The 21,156-nt window shown below is 32.4% G+C and overlaps 1 protein-coding gene across 1 annotated transcript; it reads right to left on the bottom strand.

Moving 5' to 3' along the window:
• Positions 1-815: 815 nt before the first annotated feature.
• On the bottom strand, positions 816-16,143 carry LOC111632219. Its single transcript, XM_023376597.1, has 3 exons — positions 15,955-16,143; positions 5,927-5,976; positions 816-1,833 (listed from the first exon to the last, which is right to left on the bottom strand). The coding sequence occupies exons 1-3, from the start codon at positions 16,105-16,107 to the stop codon at positions 885-887; spliced, it is 1,152 nt and encodes a 383-aa protein (XP_023232365.1). The 5' UTR covers positions 16,108-16,143; the 3' UTR covers positions 816-884.
• Between the last annotated feature and the right edge of the window lie 5,013 nt (positions 16,144-21,156).

The raw sequence follows: 21,156 nt of genomic DNA, 5'->3' as shown, positions 1-21,156 counted from the left end.
AAACAAACATTAAAAGACACGTCAACAACGTTTGAATTTTGTAAGAATAAAATTTAAAAATAAATTTTATTATTTTAATGAATTAATTTATAATTTTTTCTTCAAATTTTGCTTCAATCATTTTCTTGTGTTCAGAATTTGATAAATAAATTGTCTTCTGCACTTACATGGTGCAGAATGTCTACAGTGGAGGGGTAAAAGACAATGTTAAATTCTATGTCTCGAGGCTTGATGATACCCGAAATTTGAACGAAATTCGTTTGAATAAGTCAATTAATATCTATTTCGTCCATTCAATGAAATGAATCAAATTACTAAGATTTTGATTTATTTTGCTTTTTGGAGATTCCTCGGTCACCGTCGGGATTTCGCGTATTAATGCAACATCAAACCGGATAAAGTTAAAGTTAAAGTTAATATTAAACTGGTTACCGATTAGACATCACCGGAGAGTGACAAGTTAGTCAAAGATTTTGTGTTCTAGCAATTATCTGCACAATGGCATAAGTGCAAAAGAAAAAGGCCCACCAGTGGCGAAGTGGTCTTCATTCCCCGAACACAGGTTCAGTAATGGGTTCACACTTCGCTCGGACGGGCTGGCCACATGGAGTTTTCTCCACATCAGTAACGCATAAATATGGACCAGTTTCCCTTAAAAAGACCTCCCGGAAGACACCCCCCCTAGGCAGATCGCCCAAGTGTTGCATTGCCATAACTAAACAAACAAAGCAAAAGAAAATATTTTTGATCATCCTTTTAAATAAATAATTACTAAATTGAAAAAGCATAAATTCTTTTATTATCTAAGAAATTGGCATGGCTATAAAATTATACAATGAAAAAATAATCTTATATAAAAAAATTTATAAATACAGTATCAAAATTCACTCGCTATCTGAAATGATAATTTTCTTCTTCTTGCATGCACTAATAATGGCACTTTCCTCTGAAGAACTTTCGTATTTATCCATTGCAGACAGGTCTTCCGTCGATTCTTCGTCCTCCGAAGATATGACGGAGACATCGGTTATTTTGTCGTAACTTTTATCGTCCAACAACATCGGAACCGGCTTGATGGACTTCCCGGCAGATCCCAAGGGACTGGAAGTAGCCGGATATCGTTCCATCGAAGCTTTCAGGGCTTTCTGAAAGGGACTGTTCGCCCCGTAATCGGATGATTTGGATACTCTGAGCGGTGTTATTCGCTTAACAAACGACAACATCGTTTCCGTCCCGTTTTTATCCGTTAACAATCGATTTTCTTTGTCCACAATTGAAATTTCCGAATTGTCCCTACTAAATTCCATAGTTTCGTCTTCCACAAACTTTGCCAGAGATTTTAAATCAACAGAACTCTGACATAAATTTCTATTAGGAACCACAGATAGATTTTCGCTTCCGATTTGAGTTAATGCGTTGTGTTTGTCCATGTGACAGTCGTCTTCGATTATCACAAAGTTGTGCTGCGATGTCGCAAAATTAGTAGAGCGATCGATGGATCTGGCATCGTCGCCGTCTTCACTGTCGCTAGAGATGTATACAGTGCTGTGTGCCTTGCTTGACACTTGCGATCTGTCGGCTGAACGATTCTTCCGTGTGACTTCGGGCACAGACTGCAACCGATCCGAGTTTGCATCGCGTCGATGTTGGACCTCTCTTAGGGGGTCGAGTTCGGAACTATCAAGAGATTTGTTTCTGTATTCGATGTGGGTGCAGACCAGATCATCGTCATCTCCGTCACTCTCCGGTATGAACAACTCTGTGCTTAAGTCACACCTGGGAGAAATGCTTTTGCTGTTGTCACTGTCCGGAACATATATGGATTTTCTCAAACTACAAAAATTAGAAGAAATGTTTTTAGCTATTCATATTATAAAACACTGAACTTTGTTGTAATATTTTATCAGGTTGTAAAAGTGAAATTATGACATTTTGACTTGTTTCTAGAAACAACTGGGAAAAATGTTCTACAATGTGCGATGTGGGTATTTAAGTACAGTAACCAAAAGACATTTTGTCACTTATTTTGTTGGGAAGCAATGCGTGACAATACAAAACTTTTGAAAGAACACATTTGCATGCGCTATTTGTCTATTGCTTCAAAAGTGGCCACAACACAACCAAGGCTCGAGACTCATCTGCAAAGTATTTGTTAGTGTTAGTGGGTGAACAAAGGTCGATCGACTACTGCAAATGTCGAAAGGCCAATGGTGCTGAAGAAGGCGATGATCTGTGTTTGTGGAACTGCTTCCAACCGACATCATTGTCACGAAAGAACTCTGATCATTTCAACATCAAGATCAAAGAATTTCATCCAAAAATCAACAAAGTTTGAATCCACTATGACAATGTGCCAGCACATAAAGCAAAGATGACTGTAAAGAAGCTGGTCAATCTGGAGTGGGAGGTAGGGTTGCCACCTGTCCGGGTTTGACCCGGAGACTCCGGGATTGAGTGAGTTATCTCCGGGCTCCAGGGTTAATTAATATTTCTCCGGGTTGTGCAAATTGAAATGAATATGTACAAAATTATATGCAAACCGTCGCATATATTTCTTCCCTCGTGTACCGAATTACTAGTGTGGTAGTCGTTGGCTTAAAGACATAACGTCTATAACTGGCATAGGTGCAGTGCTGCTGCATGCTATGTGGATGTACTCTTTCTTGTGACTGTTTTGTCAAGAGATGTCTATTGAGAGTGAAATGATATAGCATACATAGCTGATAGTTTGATAATCAGTGTTCATGTTGGTTGATTAATGGTAAGTTATAGTATATAGTTAGAGTTAGACTTGAGCAGGTTAAATAGCATTACATAACAAACGGTCTGTTGGACCCNATCGTCTCCGGGCGAGACTAAGTTCTGAGGTGGCAACCCTAGTGGGAGGTTCTGCCTCGTCCACCTTATGGTCCAGACTTGGCTACTGACTACCATCTATTTTGCCCCTGCAGAAACATATTGGCAATACATAGTTCAACGACAATACCGTATGATCAAGATCTTTTTTCAAAGAAAAATCCCAGTTGTGCTATGTTCACGAGACCGTAAATTTGCAACAAAAGTGGTGGGATGTGATTGATACCTACAAGACTGAACTGTAATCATTGTTGAGTTAATTGTCAAAAAAGTTTTTTCCCAAAAATGTTTAAATTCACCTTTACCATCTAACAAAGCTGACTTATCCAAGTTAAGTTAATAAAGATTATAGATTTTTTAAAATTTATTATGAAAGCAAAGAAGGAAAGAAAAAAAACTAAAAACTTCAGACACAAGGCATAAAAATGTACAAAAACTTATTTTTGAAGATAAAATTAACAGGAATGAGAGTTGGATGAAGATCAAAAACCTCATTCAAGGACATTGAAGAACTGAGATACCAGGTAATTGAGTTTCTAAGAATTTGTAGTAGTAGTAGTAGTAGTAGAGCACTATTTAGATTCATAACAGCATGTCTCCAGGAGAGGTAGAGAAGTTAGTTTTCAATAGAGAGATGATTTTATTATTATTATTAATTTAAGAAGCCTTTATATGAAATAATTATACAATAGGTAGGGGAGGTATATTTTGTTTGTAAATATGATAAATATGAAAGCTGCTATTGATTTGTCTTTGTTATTAAAAATAAAATGAACATTGTATTTATTCTGTTATACTGCAATTTTAATTTAGAGTATTTCAATTAATTTCTGATTTGTTTGGGATAAATTTTGTCAGATAATTTTCCAAATTTTAACATTATAAAATTGTTATGCACAATGATAACTATGATATATATGGACTCAAAAGTTCTCTAGTGCCCACCAGGCAGAAAATTGCACCCATTATGAGTGGCCAGATGGCTAGTGACAAAACCTGACATATCACCAGGATTTGGTTTGGTGCTCCCAAAGAGCCAGAATGACACCTTGGCCATCATCTGGTATCTACAAAAAATTATTTTTAATGAATAAATTGGAAAATCATTGTTTTGATAAATTTGTACAGGCAATTTTTATTTTTAATTATTTATTTTAATATAAAATTAAGATCAGATAATCATTGGGGTCATTACACTTTATAGTTTGAGCTACAAAAAACCTTATTCTTATTGTTTCTTGATACAAGTGCATAATGCTAGGCAGGGCATAATACAGAAGCAGAAGTTTGTGCAAGAAATGACTACAGGCACAATCAATAACTTGCCAGTTCTTCACAGGTGCATTCTCAGAATTTATTAATTTTTTGGTGTATGTGTTTTGTGTGTGTGTGTGTGTGTTGACACAGATATGTTTATTTACAAACAAAATAAAATCACATATATCACATTTATGATATCTGGTCTGATGTGCTGTACTGTGATTATGGCTTATAGTTGATTCCTCTGCCTGTTTCTTGGGCTCTATTGAGTGTTTTTCCTGCTACTTCTTGTCATTTTAGTTAATATTTGTGTTACTGCTTAGATTTTGAGTTAATTTTTCATTCTTAATAGGCTAGATTTTTCATTTGTTAGGCTTAGCTGGTTCAGTTTCTGTTTTGGCTTTGCCAGGCAGAAACAGTTTCTTTGATTTAATCAATTTAAATTTAACTTACTCCTTTTAAACTTCCATTCAATCACCTTCTTGTTCTTGGCTGGCTTTTGTGTATTTTCAGTTTTAATTAATTAAGGGTGTTTTTCAATTAATTAGTCTTATCTCAGTTTAGGTCTAAGTTAGATAGTTCTCCTTTTGTAGTTAGCTAGTTAGGTCTTCAGGTGTTTAGCTTCCTCTATAATTTTGGATTTTCTCATTCTAGTTTTCACATTTTACTGCATTTCAGTATTTTTGGTTTTTCAGGTTTTCCTGAGTTGTTCTTCAGCCTTCTTGGTTGAAAGTTCATAGTTAGGCTTTACTAGGTCAGTTTCAAACTGCCCAGCCATTATCATAGCTTTTTCAGTGTTAGTTAGTATTTTAACATTTTTGTGGTTTCTTGTTTTTGTAGTTAGTTTTCCCTTTGTGTAATTCATTCCCTTACTAGGTGCTTTGTTAGTTTCATCTTTCTAGGCCACACCATTTTCGAGTTTTTCAGTTACACTGCTTTGCAGTATTTTGGTTTTCAGTTCTATTCTTTTCCTTGATTTAAGTTATATGTTATTAGTTTTAAGGTAGTTTAAGTAGTTTAATTTATTTCTAAATGGCTTGTCCATCTAGTTCTGGAAACACTGGTGCCGAGAGTCCGTGGAAGTATTATTTACATTGCCACAAAGCACAACAATAATTGTATGTGTAATTATTTTTCATCTTCCTGCTTTGTAAAAGAAAACAATTTCCACATCGTTTACATTGTGCTAATTTTTACAACGCTATAATAATAATTTACATATAGCTTTATTTAAAAATTATTTTTATGTTGTAAACGTAATGATTTTTATATTGTACGGTACACCATTTAAATATTTAAAAATTTGGAACACAGCTGTATTAGACAGAAGTTTTCACATGATAGAACTGTTTTTTTGTGTGTTTCATACATTCCTGAGGATGGCCTCTAAAAGAAGGCTGAAAATGTTCAAGCATTAAAATTTTTTGTTCATTCAGTGCTGGAATTAGCATTTAGGTGTTAATTGTTGTGTTTAGTATATAGTTCCAGTTTACTTGTGCTAGTTTTTTGTCTGACTAATAATTTGTGTTTGTTTGCTTGGTGTATTATACTTGCTACTTGATTATGTCTACGTAAATAATCTCTCTGTGCCAAGAGCTTATTATTATTATAATATTATTTTATAAACATTTTTTATCTGTGATTGTTTAAATCCATGGATGCAGACTATAATTATTGTGTTATAATTATTATTACATCCTTTCAAATTATTACTGCTTATATATCCTTTATCCAAAAAAATACTGTGTTAAAGTACTATCAATCAATATTAATAAAAATTATTCAAGTAATTATAAATTAGATATCATACCTTTTTTCAGTTTGAATTCCTAATTTGTCAATTGTTTCAGTATTTTCTATCTACAAAATAAATATTTTTCTTAAATTAAAATACACATAAGACTGTAAAATGTAAAAAATNTAGTAATGTCATTGAAAGACCAACTCTGGGTTCAACTCCAAACATAGCTTTGTAAGGTGATTGTTTTATGCCTGAATGATAGGCCGTGTTTTTCATAAATTGTACATATTTCAAGCCTTCTGACCATTTAGTCGATTGACTATCTTTTAGCCAACAACTGATCATGTTCTCGACATCTTGGTTGGCTCTCTCGAAGGAGCCCTGACTTTGGCTGTGCCGGGGTTTTCCATGCACTAGCTTAAGTTCTGGCCAAAGACTCGTCATTTCACATATAATACAATTGACGAATTCTCTTCCATTGTCTGACTGCAAAATACATGGGGCACCTATTGTCAAAAATATGTCATTCAAATGGTAGGCTACTTCTTCAGCTCATTTAGATTCCAAAGCACGAGGCAAAATAGACTTAATCAAGTGGTCTTGGTAGACCATGATAAATTTAAACTTTCCATCAGGTTAAGTCTGAAAATTAAGGAGATCCACTTGGCACCTACTGTTCATTTCAGAATGTAAAATTGGCTTAGAAACTGAACCTCTCCTTATTATTTTTTTTTTTGTCTTCTTTTCTTGGCATGTTACACACACAGATAAAAAAGAGTTAATCGTCTGTTTTGTGACATTAGCATATTTTAAAGATGTCTCAGCCAATAATCTGTCACGTTTACCATGTCCGACAGCTCTGTGAGCTGCATCAATAACGTCATACAATTCCTCAGTGGGAATAAAGTATTTTATGTTCTCTTCACTACAGGCAACAAGTTTTTTTTAACAGAACCAATGTTTAAAATTGCAAACCATTAAAATGAGATTTTATATTTTCACTTTGCAAAATTTCTTTTAAAAGCCGCTCTCTCCATTTTAACTGATCAACTTGAACACTAGATGATGGCTCATCCATAATAAAAATATGAAAATAACACAAAACTTTTAGACTAGGTATGTTCAAAAAATCAAATTAATACAGCTTCACAAATTGCATGTAAGTACACAAGTCACAAGACAATTGTGCATAATGAGTGAATTCACATTTTTCTCCGGATGCTCACCCTCTGGTGTTTAAAAATAAAACTATTTTATCTGGGTCATTTGAATCATTCTTGTGTATTAGCAGTAAAGATGAATAGCAATAGAGAAGCTTTCTGTTGCGTTCCAAATTGAAATTTCAAAGCCATACGGGAGCCCAATATAAGTTTTCATCTATTTCCACATGAAAAACATATTATTACTCAAAAATTAGTCGGTTATATTTATTAGCTTCTCTGAATTCTGAAAGAGTGGATTAGACTTAAGAATTGTCAAAAGTTTCCCCATTATCCAGCTTCACATAAAGAAGTTATACTGTCAATTTTAAAGGATTGTTCCTTAAAGTTTAAAATGCCAGTAATTTGGTAGAGGATGTCAGAGCTGAAGACTTTTAACACAAAGGGCACAAATATGTATAGAATGATCTTGCTCATTTGTTTTGATACCACATAATGACGTGTCTGCTAGCAATAATTGTTCTCCTATAAAATTTCTCAATTATCAGCTATAAGCAGCATATATCATATAGTTCATATTTAAAATTTTTTTTTAATTCTCAAATGCCACTAATTTTGTGGGATATATCAGAGCTGATGTTTTTTAACACAAAGGGCACAAATATGTATAGAACGATCTCGCTCATTTGTTTCGATNAAAGATATTTGTAATAAAAATTAAATTTTTTTGTTGAACTTAAAAATGTACTTTAAACTTCACTAGAAAACTTACAAATTTATAGAATAAAGATAAGTAAAAAGTCGAATTAATTTTAATTATCATAATGCATTTTAACACAGTTTTTGGATTCTTGTTTCAATGCATATTTCTTATACAATCTGTATACATATGAAATTAATTTTTGTCATTTTAATTATGAAATATAGTCAAACCTCAATTTTTGAACAAATCTGTTCACAAACAGAATTTCAAACTCATATTTGCTCCAGTTGCTGTATGATTCTGTGATTATCAAACAAGCTATTCAACAAGAGTTGACCACAGATTAGAGAGACAGATAGTCAACTTCCTATACTTCCTACATTAAAGAAAGTTGACTGTCCAACCAATCTATGACAGGGCTACTGATTCAGAAGTTAGTGGCGCTGAGATTGCTCACACCATTAGACATCATGACATTAATCATTATTGATGTTGCTATTTAAATTTGATTTTGATGCACTTACAAAAAAGATATTATCAATACTTCTATTTTTCAGTTGAATTTAAATTAATAAAAACCACATTAATTGAGAATCACATAATATAAATGGCATCCAAGAATTCATCTTTAAAGGTGCTTAAGTCAAATTAAATAAAAATTATATGTATATGTTACCGGCCAAACGGGTTTATCCTACGAGTGTCAGGATATACTAGTTTAGCCCAGGGCAATCTAGTTTGGCCTAAATACTTTAGGCTTAACTAGTTTGACCTGATTTAGAATTATTATTCAAGTATATTAATGGTTAAAATAAAATTAAAAGACCATCAATTAGAAGAACAATATTTATTGAAACATAGTCTACTTAATTATAAAAAGCAGTTTTGATTAGAAGAGACACAACACTTGTACAAAACTATAAAATAAAAATAAGTTAATCAGTACTTATCAGTTTGTATTTTTTTTATTAAGCCATGTGCTTTTAAAGGTAATTAACTTTCAAAAATATTTTCAAAAATTCAAACAAAATAATTAAAAATAATTTTTAGAGTCAAACTAAAATTAAAAATGAACTTATTTGTACTTCTTAGTGTGACATATAAAATATTTAATCTTTTATTTATTTTTACAGGGTGTACTATGGTGGCATTTCGAATTACCCAAAATGATTTTATTTTACACTGGCACCTATTTGTAGCACAGTTTTTAGTGCAGGTGCACCTCATAAAACCTTGTCCTGTCCCAACTGAATGTTTGGTAGCTCCTTAGTGAGATTTGAACATCTTGATTAACATCAATTTCTTGTAGAAATTTTTGAGTACAATGGTCAAATTCAGTTCTGTAATAAACAAATATCATATTTTGACTAAATTACATAACATACATATGCTTTTTAGACCAAACAAGATGGCATTTAACATTGCACTTTTTTTGTTTGAAGATCTTTATCAGGCCTTCATTATAAGTAAATATTATACAAAAACCCTATCTGAAAAAAATTCATAAAACTTGAAAACCTCTTTCAAATATAAAAACAATAATCATCGAAATCAGTTCAGATTTGACAGTGAAATACAGTAACATCATTGTTAAAAAAGTTTTTTTTTTTTTTTGAAATAATTTGAGAAAAAATAAATAATAAAATACATAACTAACCTGCAATAGAGTGTCTGTAATATTCCAGGCTTAGTTCCAATTTTGTACAGGCCATCATTGTTTATTTCAAGAAGAACACCAATAACATTTCTTAGGTCTACATCAGGAATGGGCACAGTTACATTATCTCCCACTTTAGCTGGNCTTCACACGTGTCGGGCTGCGATTGGCTCATGTATTTAATGATTCCTACAACGTAAAATTCGATTAACGTGGAACGTATCTAAGAGTTATAGGGGGGGTCTACTGTAATTTGATAAAAAATAAATAATAAAATGCGTAACTAATCTTCAGTAGAGTGTCTGCAATATTCCATGCTTAATTCCAATTTCAGCAGCTGTTTGTCTTGCCTTTTGGATATCATCATCAATTTTAGAAGTTTTGGTATCATTACCATCACTATCATCTCCCAAATGGTTGTGATCATTTGTCTGTCTATGGGTTAAATCAGTTTCAATAAGTTTTTGAAGGTCATCTTCATCTTAAATATTCTTTATTACTTCTGGTAGTAGTAATGTCATTGAAAGACCAACTCTGGGTTCAACTCCAAACATAGCTTTGTAAGGTGATTGTTTTATGCCTGAATGATAGGCCGTGTTTTTCATAAATTGTACATATTTCAAGCCTTCTGACCATTTAGTCGATTGACTATCTTTTAGCCAACAACTGATCATGTTCTCGACATCTTGGTTGGCTCTCTCGAAGGAGCCCTGACTTTGGCTGTGCCGGGGTTTTCCATGCACTAGCTTAAGTTCTGGCCAAAGACTCGTCATTTCACATATAATAGAATTGACGAATTCTCTTCCATTGTCTGACTGCAAAATGCATGGGGCACCTATTGTCAAAAATATGTCATTCAAATGGTAGGCTACTTCTTCAGCTCATTTAGATTCCAAAGCACGAGGCAAAATAAACTTAGTCAAGTGTAGTGATGTGCCGGATCGTTAAAAATGTATATCCGCGGATATGGATACGGATCATTAGAGTCTAGATCCGCGGATATGGATACAGATCTCAACTTTCGTACTCAGTCGGCGCCGGTGCGTGTGACCTTGGACCGATAGTTGACGCGTTGTGTTAATAACGTGACGTGTTTTGACTTGCACCGCGCGTGTTTTTGTTTATAGTGTGAAAGTGTGCTAAATTAGAATTCATCACAAAGGCAGACAGAATAAAGTAACAAAAATTGATATAATTTTCTAATTAAGCTATTTCGCATCTTTATACAGATTCTATTTCGAGGGATTCCAACTTCACGGTACAAACAGTAGCATGCGAAATTACAGCGATAATAATAGTTCACTGTATCCAAAGCACGTGTACAATACAGATCCCGATTGCCACAATATAACCCGGAACCTTAAAACTAACCTTAAACACTTACTTAACACTAATAACAGAAAAAGGGATAGAATTAAGAAGACAGAAAAAAATGGTAGGTATGATAGAAATAGGGATATCTGGGGTTTTATCCCTTTTTCGGCTTGTTTCTTTATGCGTACTATTGGGTGGGATAACACACATCCTTCTCCTATAACTGGCCAGTTCTCTTCTTCAATAATTAGGATTTTTCCTTCCATAGTCGTCAATACGACCTTAAAACAGGATCTTTTTTCTGAACTTATTTCTGAACTATCCGGTCATTGAAAATACGACTCCCAGTATTCCCACCTCGTCTGTACACTCTGCCATCCGGTTTATGAATGACCTGCTACGTCACTTCTCTTTTTTCTCCGGCTTCTGTTTACACCTTTGCTCCTCAAATTTCTAGGAACTGCTCATCCCACCCAAGGGACAGGGAATAGATAAGAAAGTTCTAGAAGAAAATAGAACAGTAGAACAAAGGGTAGAAAGAAGAAACAAAACTAAACTAAAATTAATATTTACAAAAATGTAGCATACCGCCATAATAGTTTAGTGCAGTGTTTCCCAACCTCTTGTGCTATGCCCCACCTAAGCCTTTCTAAAATTCTTATGTCTCCCTAACATATACAGCGGCTATACGGTTAACTTAAACTCTGGACAAGTCCATTTTCAAATTGCCTTCCTTAGCAATCCAATTGCCCCCTGTGGGGCGTGGGCCCCACATTGGGAAACACTGGTTTGTGGCTAGTGTGACATGGGATAGCGTAGATTACGTTTGTGTTTTTGGAGAGTGTTGAGTTAAATTAAAATAAAAACAATGTCGACAAAAAAAGTTTAGTAATGTAATATGGAAATATTTTACGATAGTAAATGACGAATGTGCTATTGCTACCTATCTTTAAAATTTCATATAAGTAACGAAATTCATTAAGATAAAAGATCCGTTAAAGATCCGCTAAAAAGTAACGGATACGGATCTTTTTTTTCCCTCGGATATCCGGCACATCACTAGTCAAGTGGTCTTGGTAGACCATGATAAATTTAAACTTTCCATCAGATTGAGTCTGAAAATCAATGCAATCCATTTGGCACCTACTGTTCATTTCAGAATGTAAAATTGGTTTAGAAACTAAACCTCTCCTTTTTTTTGTCTTCTTTTCTTGACATATTACACACACAGATAAATAAAGGTTAATCATCTGTTTTGTGACATTAGCATATTTTAAAGATGTCTCAGCCAATAATCTGTCACGTTTACCATGTCCTACAGCTCTGTGAGCTGCATCAATAACGTCATACAATTCCTCAGTGGGAATAAAGTATTTATGTTCTCTTCACTACGGGCAACAAGTTTTTTTAACAGTACCAATGTTTAAAATTGCAAACCATTAAAATGAGAAGATTTTATATTTTCACTTTGCAAAATTTCTTTTAAAAGCCGCTCTCCATTTTAACTGATCAACTTGAACACTAGACGATGGCTCATCCATAATAACAATATGAAAACAACACAAAACTTTTAGACTAGGTATGTTCAAAAAATCAAATTAATACAGCTTCACAAATTGCATGTAAGTACACAAGTCACAACACAATTGTGCATAATGAGCGAATTCACAATTTTCTCCGTATGCTCACCCTCTGGTGTTTAAAAATAAAACTATTTTATCTGGGTCATTTGAATCATTCTTGTGTATTAGAAGTAAAGATGAATAGCAATAGATTAGCTTTCTGTTGCGTTCCAAATTGAAATTTCAAAGCCATATGGGAGCCCAATATAAGTTTTCGTCTATTTCCACATGAAAAACATATGATTACTCGAAAATTAGTCAGTTATATTTATTAGCTTCTCTGAATTCTGAAAAAGTGGATTAGACTTAAGAATTGGCAAAAGTTTCCCCATTATCCAGCTTCATATGAAGTTATACTGTCAATTTTAAAGAATTGTTCCTTAAAGTTTAAAATGCCAGTAATTTGATAGAAGATGTCAGAGCTGAAGTTTTTTTAACACAAAGGGCACAAATATGTATAGAATGATCTTGCTCATTTGTTTTGATACCACATAATGACGTGTCTGCTAGCAATAATTGTTCTCCTTCTATAAAATTTCTCAATTATCAGCTATAACCAGCATATATCATATAGTTCATATTTAAAATTTTTTTTTAATTCTCGTTTATACATTTTTCAAATAATCTTAAGAATGTTCCATTTCCGCATTCTATTTGAGAACGCTTTAACCTGAGGAAGATCTCCTGTGTAGATCGAAAATGTTTGTGTTTGCATTAAAATATCCTGGAATTGTACTTCTAAGGTTCAGAGGTGTGCTGTTTTTATGATATATATCATTATATTGGACAGTAATATATGATTAAATTTATATTACTAGTTACAAATGACCCAGATAAAGTAGCCATTTTGTAAAATGCAGTGCCCTCTATAGTTCACAAAAAAAAACAAATAGACAACGAAAGCATGATAGAAAGGGGCGCGAGAGGGAAATCCCTGCGTTAATACGTTCTAATATGTTTTATTTTATCACTTGCAATGAATAAATCAGTTTGGCCTAGGTCAAACTAGTTAAGCCTAAAGTATTTAGGCCAAACTAGATTGTCCTGGGCTAAACTAGTATATCCTGACACTCATGGGATAAACCCATTTGGTCTGAAATCGGATTTGGCTGGTAACATATATATAATACAGTATTATATTATATACAATATTACATTGCATTTGTAAACAGTTTAGCATTAAATACAGCTAAAAAAGTAAAAAAGGCTTTATTTTGGGAGTCAGAAACAGATTAATCCATTTTATATTGTTTCTTGTGGGAAAATTTTTTAGTTTTAGAACAACTTTTAGAAACAAATTATGTTCAAAAACTGAAATTTGACTGTATTGAAATAATTGCAAGTGTCTTATTTCTGTATCTCTTGCTAATTTTTACAGGGAATATACAGTACAATGTAATGGAATACGAATCTTTCTTTGACCTTTAGCCTGTGCAATAAGAGGATTTTGATCCTGCAGTGGTGGGCTGCCTTAGTCATCCAGCTGGCAGGAATGAAATTAGATATGATCATAATATGTAAACTGAAGAGCTTAAATATTTATTTAAGCTGGACATTTAGATATCTTTTGCCATTTCTATGCAAATGTAATTTTCAATTACATTCAAATGAAAATGAGTAACTGAAAAATTGTAAAGCCTCAAAAATGCTTTTTGGACATGAAATTCAATGAAATTTTGGATTTTTTAAATTATAGTAACCAATATACTGTAGTTTGATAATTTTTTATTATTATTATCAATATTGTTTCTAATAATTTTGACTTTTATATCACCAAACATATTTCAAGAACTATTTGTCATAAGTATAGAATTGATAGCATTACAGCTATGTTCATTGTTAGATACATGACCCCGTAGAAAATAAAAAATCCAAACAACAAGAATTTTAAGTTTGCATTAAAAGTCTATTGCTTAATTATCGTTTAAACAAACAGTTTGGTATGCTGCATGTAAGGAACATTATTGATCACTGAAACCTGTGTGCACAAATGACATGTTGAACCTTCATGCTTTGATTAGAGCAGCATTTCTCAAAGTGGACAATAATGCCCCCTTGTGGGCAATGAGTAAATCTAGGGGGTTGCTGGAGGTAGCGTATTGAACGATGACCAAAGGCAAAATTGGGTTTACTGAAAGCTGTTCCCTTTCCTCTGTTACTGATAAGAGGAAACATTGCGTTTAATGGTTTCCAGATGTTGAGAACAGTATACGTTAGGGCACAAAGTGCGAGATTCATAGAAAAGTTTTCCTAAGAATATTTCCAATCCTTCCTCACACAAGAGAAAATGGGTTACGGGGTGTTGAGTATAACTTTATGGAACAAAGGGGGTGGTGGATCGAAAAAGTTTGAAAATCACTGGATTAGAGCATTATTCATCATTGTTCTCATTTGTAAGGTTCAGTTATTTACATTTCATTTGCATTAGATGGTGTGTGCTTTTTATTAGAGAAAGTTAGGTTCATTGTTTTCATTAAAAAACATTATTTATGCTTTTCAAATTTATATGCACAGTGTGTAATGTTAAGGGTCTGTTGAACAAGTTTTAATCACAAGATTAAATGCACTTTAATCTATAAAATTATCCTCAACATGTTGCATGAATGTAAATCTTTAGGATAAACTACCAAAAAAAATTAACCAACTGATTTTGATTGGATAAAATTTATTCTGTAGATTTTCAAACAAACAAGATGACTGACCAGCTGTAATTCCAATGTAGATAACCTTCATTTAGATTATTTTTAAGAAAGATCAGATCTTACAATATTGTGTAGAGAATGTAAGTTTTGAGAATCAATTTCAATTAAAAAGCCACATTTTTATGTTAATTGTCAGAGTTAAATGAATCTTACTTTATGACATGAAATGATCAATTATTTTAATATAAAGTACTTATATTAAAATGTCATTGATGAAATTCATCAAATCCTCTAATATAGATTTTTATATATATTCCAATCTGTCCTATGCTTTTGTTTACTTCCATTTACAGTTTCTTGTTTCTCTCAGTAACATGACAGTAAGAACTTTTCTGCTGACTGGTCAATGGACATCAGTCTAAAAGTTCTGATGAATCAAAGAAACTCAAGCAATGAGCACAGCTTATTCTTTAGATTAGTGACAAGGTAAAATTTATTCTAAAGTAATTATTCTGTAGTTTATATGGTAACTTGTACTGTACAATCAGCCCTAAATAAATTTCTTATATTTTCCTGTTTTAATGGTTGTGTTTGTTGGTAACTTTGTTCCTGACTATAGACATAGACCTGGAACAGATTATCCCTAAATACATACATTGAAATATATGTTAAAATGAACACATGCTATAACACAAAATTCTAGAATCAGTTATGTTTATTCAAGTACACCCCAATGTATATCAATGCTACGAGATTATGTTTTCATAATTAACATCATCCCATATAACCTGAAATTCCATTTAAAATTAAACTAAATACGTAAAATATAATGTCACAAACTTTTAATTGTCATAACTAGTACACATTGACAAAGTTTTTTCATATTTTATTATAAATAAAACGTTTTTTCTAGTGATATAAAATAAAAATAAAACATTAAGAGAATTTTGTGATACTTTCTTTAAAATGTTAATAAATCTTCGATATATTATGACTTACCTCAAAAGAATTTTTATAATTTGGCTCATTTATCATAATATCCAACAGATTATTAGTTTTAGAAACTGTAGCAGAAGCAGTACTAGCATCCATAATATCAATAGATTTCTCTTGAATACTCATATTTTCTAGAGATGTGTTAAACTCAACCATATTTAGAGGTTCGGGAAAAGACTGAATTTTATTGTTATCTATATAATAAATTAGAAAATACATTTTATAAGTAATAAAATACTCAAATGCTCTAAATAAAGTATTAATTTAAAGAAAAAATTTAAGAAATTTAAGATAATTTCATTTTTTTTCCCCTGTCAGTCATGGTCATAACAATGATTATTATTTTATTAACTGTTAAGCTAATTTGTCATTTTTGTTTTAATGTTAAAAATACAGTGATACCTTGGTTTTCATTGATAATCATCCAAAAAACAATTGCCAAAATCAGAAACCGATGAAAAACAAGGTAATTATTTCCATATGAATCAACATAAATCTAATTAATTTGTTCTAGACACTCCGAAATACATACCAAAAACACATTTTATAGAGAATAAATATAGCGTTTAATACTAAAAACAATAAGAATTTAATATAAAACACTAATGTAATGAATAAATGAACATTTAACATGGCATCCGAATGGCTGCTGGTTCTGGAAACTTTCTTTGGTCCCATGATGGAGCTAAAAGGAAAGCAATGGAATTGTTTGGCTTTTTTTAAACTCTTTCTGCCCTGTGGGCACTAAGAGGGCCTCTTTTAGCAAGCCCATTATGGGTTTGGCCAGGCCCACAATGGGACGGCTGGGTGAGAGATGGGGCCTGACATATCTGGACAGACCACCACATCACCCGAAAAATTCTTGGGGATTTTTCAACCCGTCTGAATTCGATCCCAGGTCTCCCAGAGCAGTTGACTGTTTGGACTATCCAGCTGTCAACTGCTATGCACAGGCTAATGCTCACACAACAAGAAACAATGCCACACTGAGCCGGAAAGCATGTGGCTTGCCCTTTGTTTTCACAAAATTAGCAGCGAGGTCATATGAGCATGCCAATGAAATCTGAGGCAATTGACAAAAATCTAGATAAATTTTTTGCAAAAAAATCGACGAAAACTGAAACTGACAATAACTGAGTTATTACTGTATATTTAAAAGTAATCAGCTTTTTAAAAATTTCTAATCTAAACATGTGGAGTAACATTCTGCTGTTGTGAATAAAATACATAATAACAAATTGGTTTCAAGACTACCAAATTATTACATCTTTTCTGCAAATCTTTTATGTTAAAAGATGAAAACCAGATATCTTGATTTAAGATACTCATCTAGCTCCTTGATAAAATCTATTTATCCTCAATTTACATAGACTTGTCCGAAAGTTAAAAATAGTAATTGCTTGTATTTGTCTAGTCATAAAAGTTCTTGAACTGACTGAGATCATGCATGAATGCTGTTGTTATATTCCAGTCTCTAGACTTAATTTGCTCAATGCTGGAATTTTGTATCATTCTACTGTCAGTAATTTATAATAAAGTCTACAGAACAAAAACTTATTACTTATGGGATTTATATAGACATTAAAAAGCATTTGACCAATCATTCCTGCTATTTTAATTAAAATACTAACTTATAACTACTGATTTTGATATTAATACTTTGCTAAATTGGTTATGTATGTAGTAAGGTCCAAAAGTTCTTGGCCTGACCTACTTTGCACATACACAGAAAAATGAGTGGCGGCATGTGAAGCTTAATATTTGAGATACTAGTGCCCTCAACTGTATTTTTATATTCTCATTCCTGCATGTCAGATATAATGTGGCTTAACATAACCTTTATGCACTATGTAGAATTTTGAGTATTGTGCAGTGATAAGAGTTAGGGCTATAATATAATATAACCAGCCTGGCATTTGTGTTCTGTCTTTAAACTGCGATTTTGGATTAACCATTAATCGTACAAAAGAAAGTGATACACTATTTGAAAAAGGATTGAAAGAGGGTTTGTGTGACGTATTAATTATTATGATAGGTTAATTAGGGGGGAGTTAGGGAGAATTTAATTTTACAAATTTCAGAAGTCACTAGCAGGTGGGGATAAGATGTAGGGGGTGGAAATGGGGGTTTTATTTAGCTATTTAATATCTATTATTGGTGTAAATTTGGAGTCAACAGGTCAAGAATTAACGTAATTACAGGCGTTTAAACTTTTATAATTACCTACAATTAAAAAAAAATTTTTTTAATTAACGGTTTTCTAACGAACTTTTCAACGGTCTCTCGCTCGTAATGGTTTTCTTAACCGTCCTTTTCTTTCTCAATGGTCATTTTAAATTAAGTACAGTTCATTTTAAATAATAGAGAGATAGATATAAATGGTGTGCATTACTTAATTTTACAATTTAATTTAATCTTATCTTTTAATTTAATTTTATTTTCTTTCAGTTAGCTTAGCTCATTTATTTAAATTCTGCTTTCTAATTAATAAATAAATTAATTTAAATTATTTAATTTAGATATTTTATTACTTTAAAATTTTNGAGACAAGTTCATTAGATAAATTGAAATCCTAAAACTCACTTTTCACTTTCAGATTTAGTAAATATATAAAAATTATATAAAAATATATTTAATTACTTAGCTTAATTTAATATTTTATTTCAATAACATTGTTTAATTAATTTAATGTACTGTAGAATACTCGATTATCCGAGTTAATGTGGATTGATGTCACCTGGAATAACCGAAAATTCGGATAAAACAGACGGCCACGTTCATTTCGGATTAAAAATTACCAATATAAAAGATTTATGTGGCACATCTCGAGCCTCTTTTTATACCTTAGTGAATTTAACCATGTACTCCTGAAGGAAAATATTTTACCTTAGGGGAAAATGCTTTATGTCGCTTTATTTGGCAGTGTAAATTATGCTTTATCAAAAAACCATACTTGCGAAAAAATTGTTATTTTTTTTTGTATTTACTGTTCTAGTCAATGAAAAAAGTTTATTTGATTTCTACTCATTGCGTGGTATTCTTGGTGTAACGAAATACGGTAAGGATGAAATATGTGCCAGTTAAGTATGCAGTAAACACTAGTTTTAGACATTCCTGAGCCTCCATGCAATTTTTCAAGAACTAATATGAAGATTTTGACTTAATGCAGCTAAAAATAAAGACTATTCCTCATCTTCATCTGTTACAATATTTCTTTGAAACTTACATTTTGATGGACACTTCAGTAAATAAATTAATGATACGATGAAAAGTTAACACTTGAATGATTTCTATTAGAGAATCGGATAACGTACAAATTACAGGAATCCGTGAAATTTCTATTTCGTAAATAAAAATCGTCAAAAACTTAGCCCGCTATTTTTAATTAATTCAATACTACCGAAACAATGCTATTTACAAATAGAACCTAGAAACGAAACGAATACATTCAAACACTTATAACTTCTGATAATATAATTACATCTTTCGAAAAAATGTTTCAGATAAAAGGCTATTGGTTTTTTCATGTAGAATTAGAATATGCAACAAAAATTGGGGTTCCTATTTAAGAAAATGAAGCTGACCGTATTTTCACCGATAGTAGCCATCTTGTGTCCTCTTTGATATCAAACAAAATTGGTCTGGAACATTTATTATAGGGTGCATATTTTCTCGAGATATTTTCCGATAACATTATAAATAACAATACCCTGTATAACAAGATTTACATCATTTAATGAACTACAATTTGAAAAAATTGTAGACCTATACATTTCCACTGTTGTCCATACATCTTTCATTCCTTAATCTCGAGAATGGAGTTAGAGACATGAAAATCAAGACAGATACAGAAAGCTTAGAGGCGAAGGCTCCGATTAACTATATATGAATTACAGCGATACGAACTGGAAGCCTTGGATAATGTGGAACCTGGGTTAATCGTGGTTCTATTGTATATTCATTAATGTTAAAAAAAATCAGTAATTATGATAAGAAATGGAAAAGATTAGCCATTATTAAGTAACAGAACTTCAAATCTCGGACATTTTTTTGAAATTAATGATACAGACATTATATATTAATCAAGGATTTATACAAAATTTTTAGAAAATCTTATTTGATCCTCACAAGTTTCCGTTTTATATAAATGCTTATACAAGGCAAGTGGTTCCCAATTAGTGGTACGCGTACCCTTGGGGGTACGCGAAATTGCGTGAAGAGGTACGCGTGGCAATCTAAAATCGGTCCATTTAAAATTTAAATGCATGAGATGAAGCAATAAAAAAAATAACACAAGTCTGCAAAAAAAATTTTTTTTCCAGTTGCATGGAATATTTTTGCTGAATTATGTTTTAAAGATCACAGATTCTAAAAATAACTTCCGTTACATCCCATCACGTAAAGGTTTTTGCAAAATAAAAACAAATTTTTGATAAAAACTTTTTTAATATATTTAGTTCAGTGTAATAAATATTTTCTTACAACTAATCAACAAATTGTTTCTGGTATTTATACACAATTTTAGGTCTACTCTTTTTTCTTATGAAACCTTTTCTTCTTCTTTTTGATGCTTCTCCAAACTCGTTTCAATTTCCTTCTCTGGTTTCTCGATTGAGCATCCAACAGTAGTCAGCTAAGGTATTGACATCCCATTTTCCTTTTCACGTCTCTCGATATCACTGACATCCTGGTGAAATCTTTCACCCTGTTCTTCATTGTAGGCTCCCAAGTTTTCGGGAAAATAGTCAATATGGGAGTGTAAGAAATGAACTTTTTAGCTTATCTTGCATCCTTGAGCTTCATACGCTGCTGCCAGCATGCGTTGTACAATGGTTTTGTAGTCAGGGTCCTTAGTATTCCCCAAAAACTTATGCACTACATTCTTGAAAGAGCCCCATACTTCTTTTTCCTTTTCTCCCATTGTTTCCAGAAATCTGCTTTGTCTCGATCTCCATGTTTCAATTTGAAATACGCAAATTAAACTTTATTCACAAACTCACTTATGTTTCTTTGTTGACTTTTCACTGTGTATTCACCACAAACATAACAGAAGCTGTCGGGAGAAATTACACAACCTCTGTGAGCCATATTCCAGAAATAAAAATACAAGCACAGTAGCATTCGAATGCTGGATATAAACTGAGTGTGGCATTAGATGGCCAGCGAGATACTGAACTTATTTAGCTTGTTGAAACATGATCTAAT

This window comes from Centruroides sculpturatus, unplaced genomic scaffold (genome assembly GCF_000671375.1).
Source record: "Centruroides sculpturatus isolate CEXI.00-Female unplaced genomic scaffold, Cexi_2.0 scaffold407, whole genome shotgun sequence".
NCBI lineage: Eukaryota > Metazoa > Arthropoda > Arachnida > Scorpiones > Buthidae > Centruroides > Centruroides sculpturatus.
Note: the sequence above shows the minus strand (reverse complement) of the source record. Positions and strands in the feature narration are given on the sequence as shown.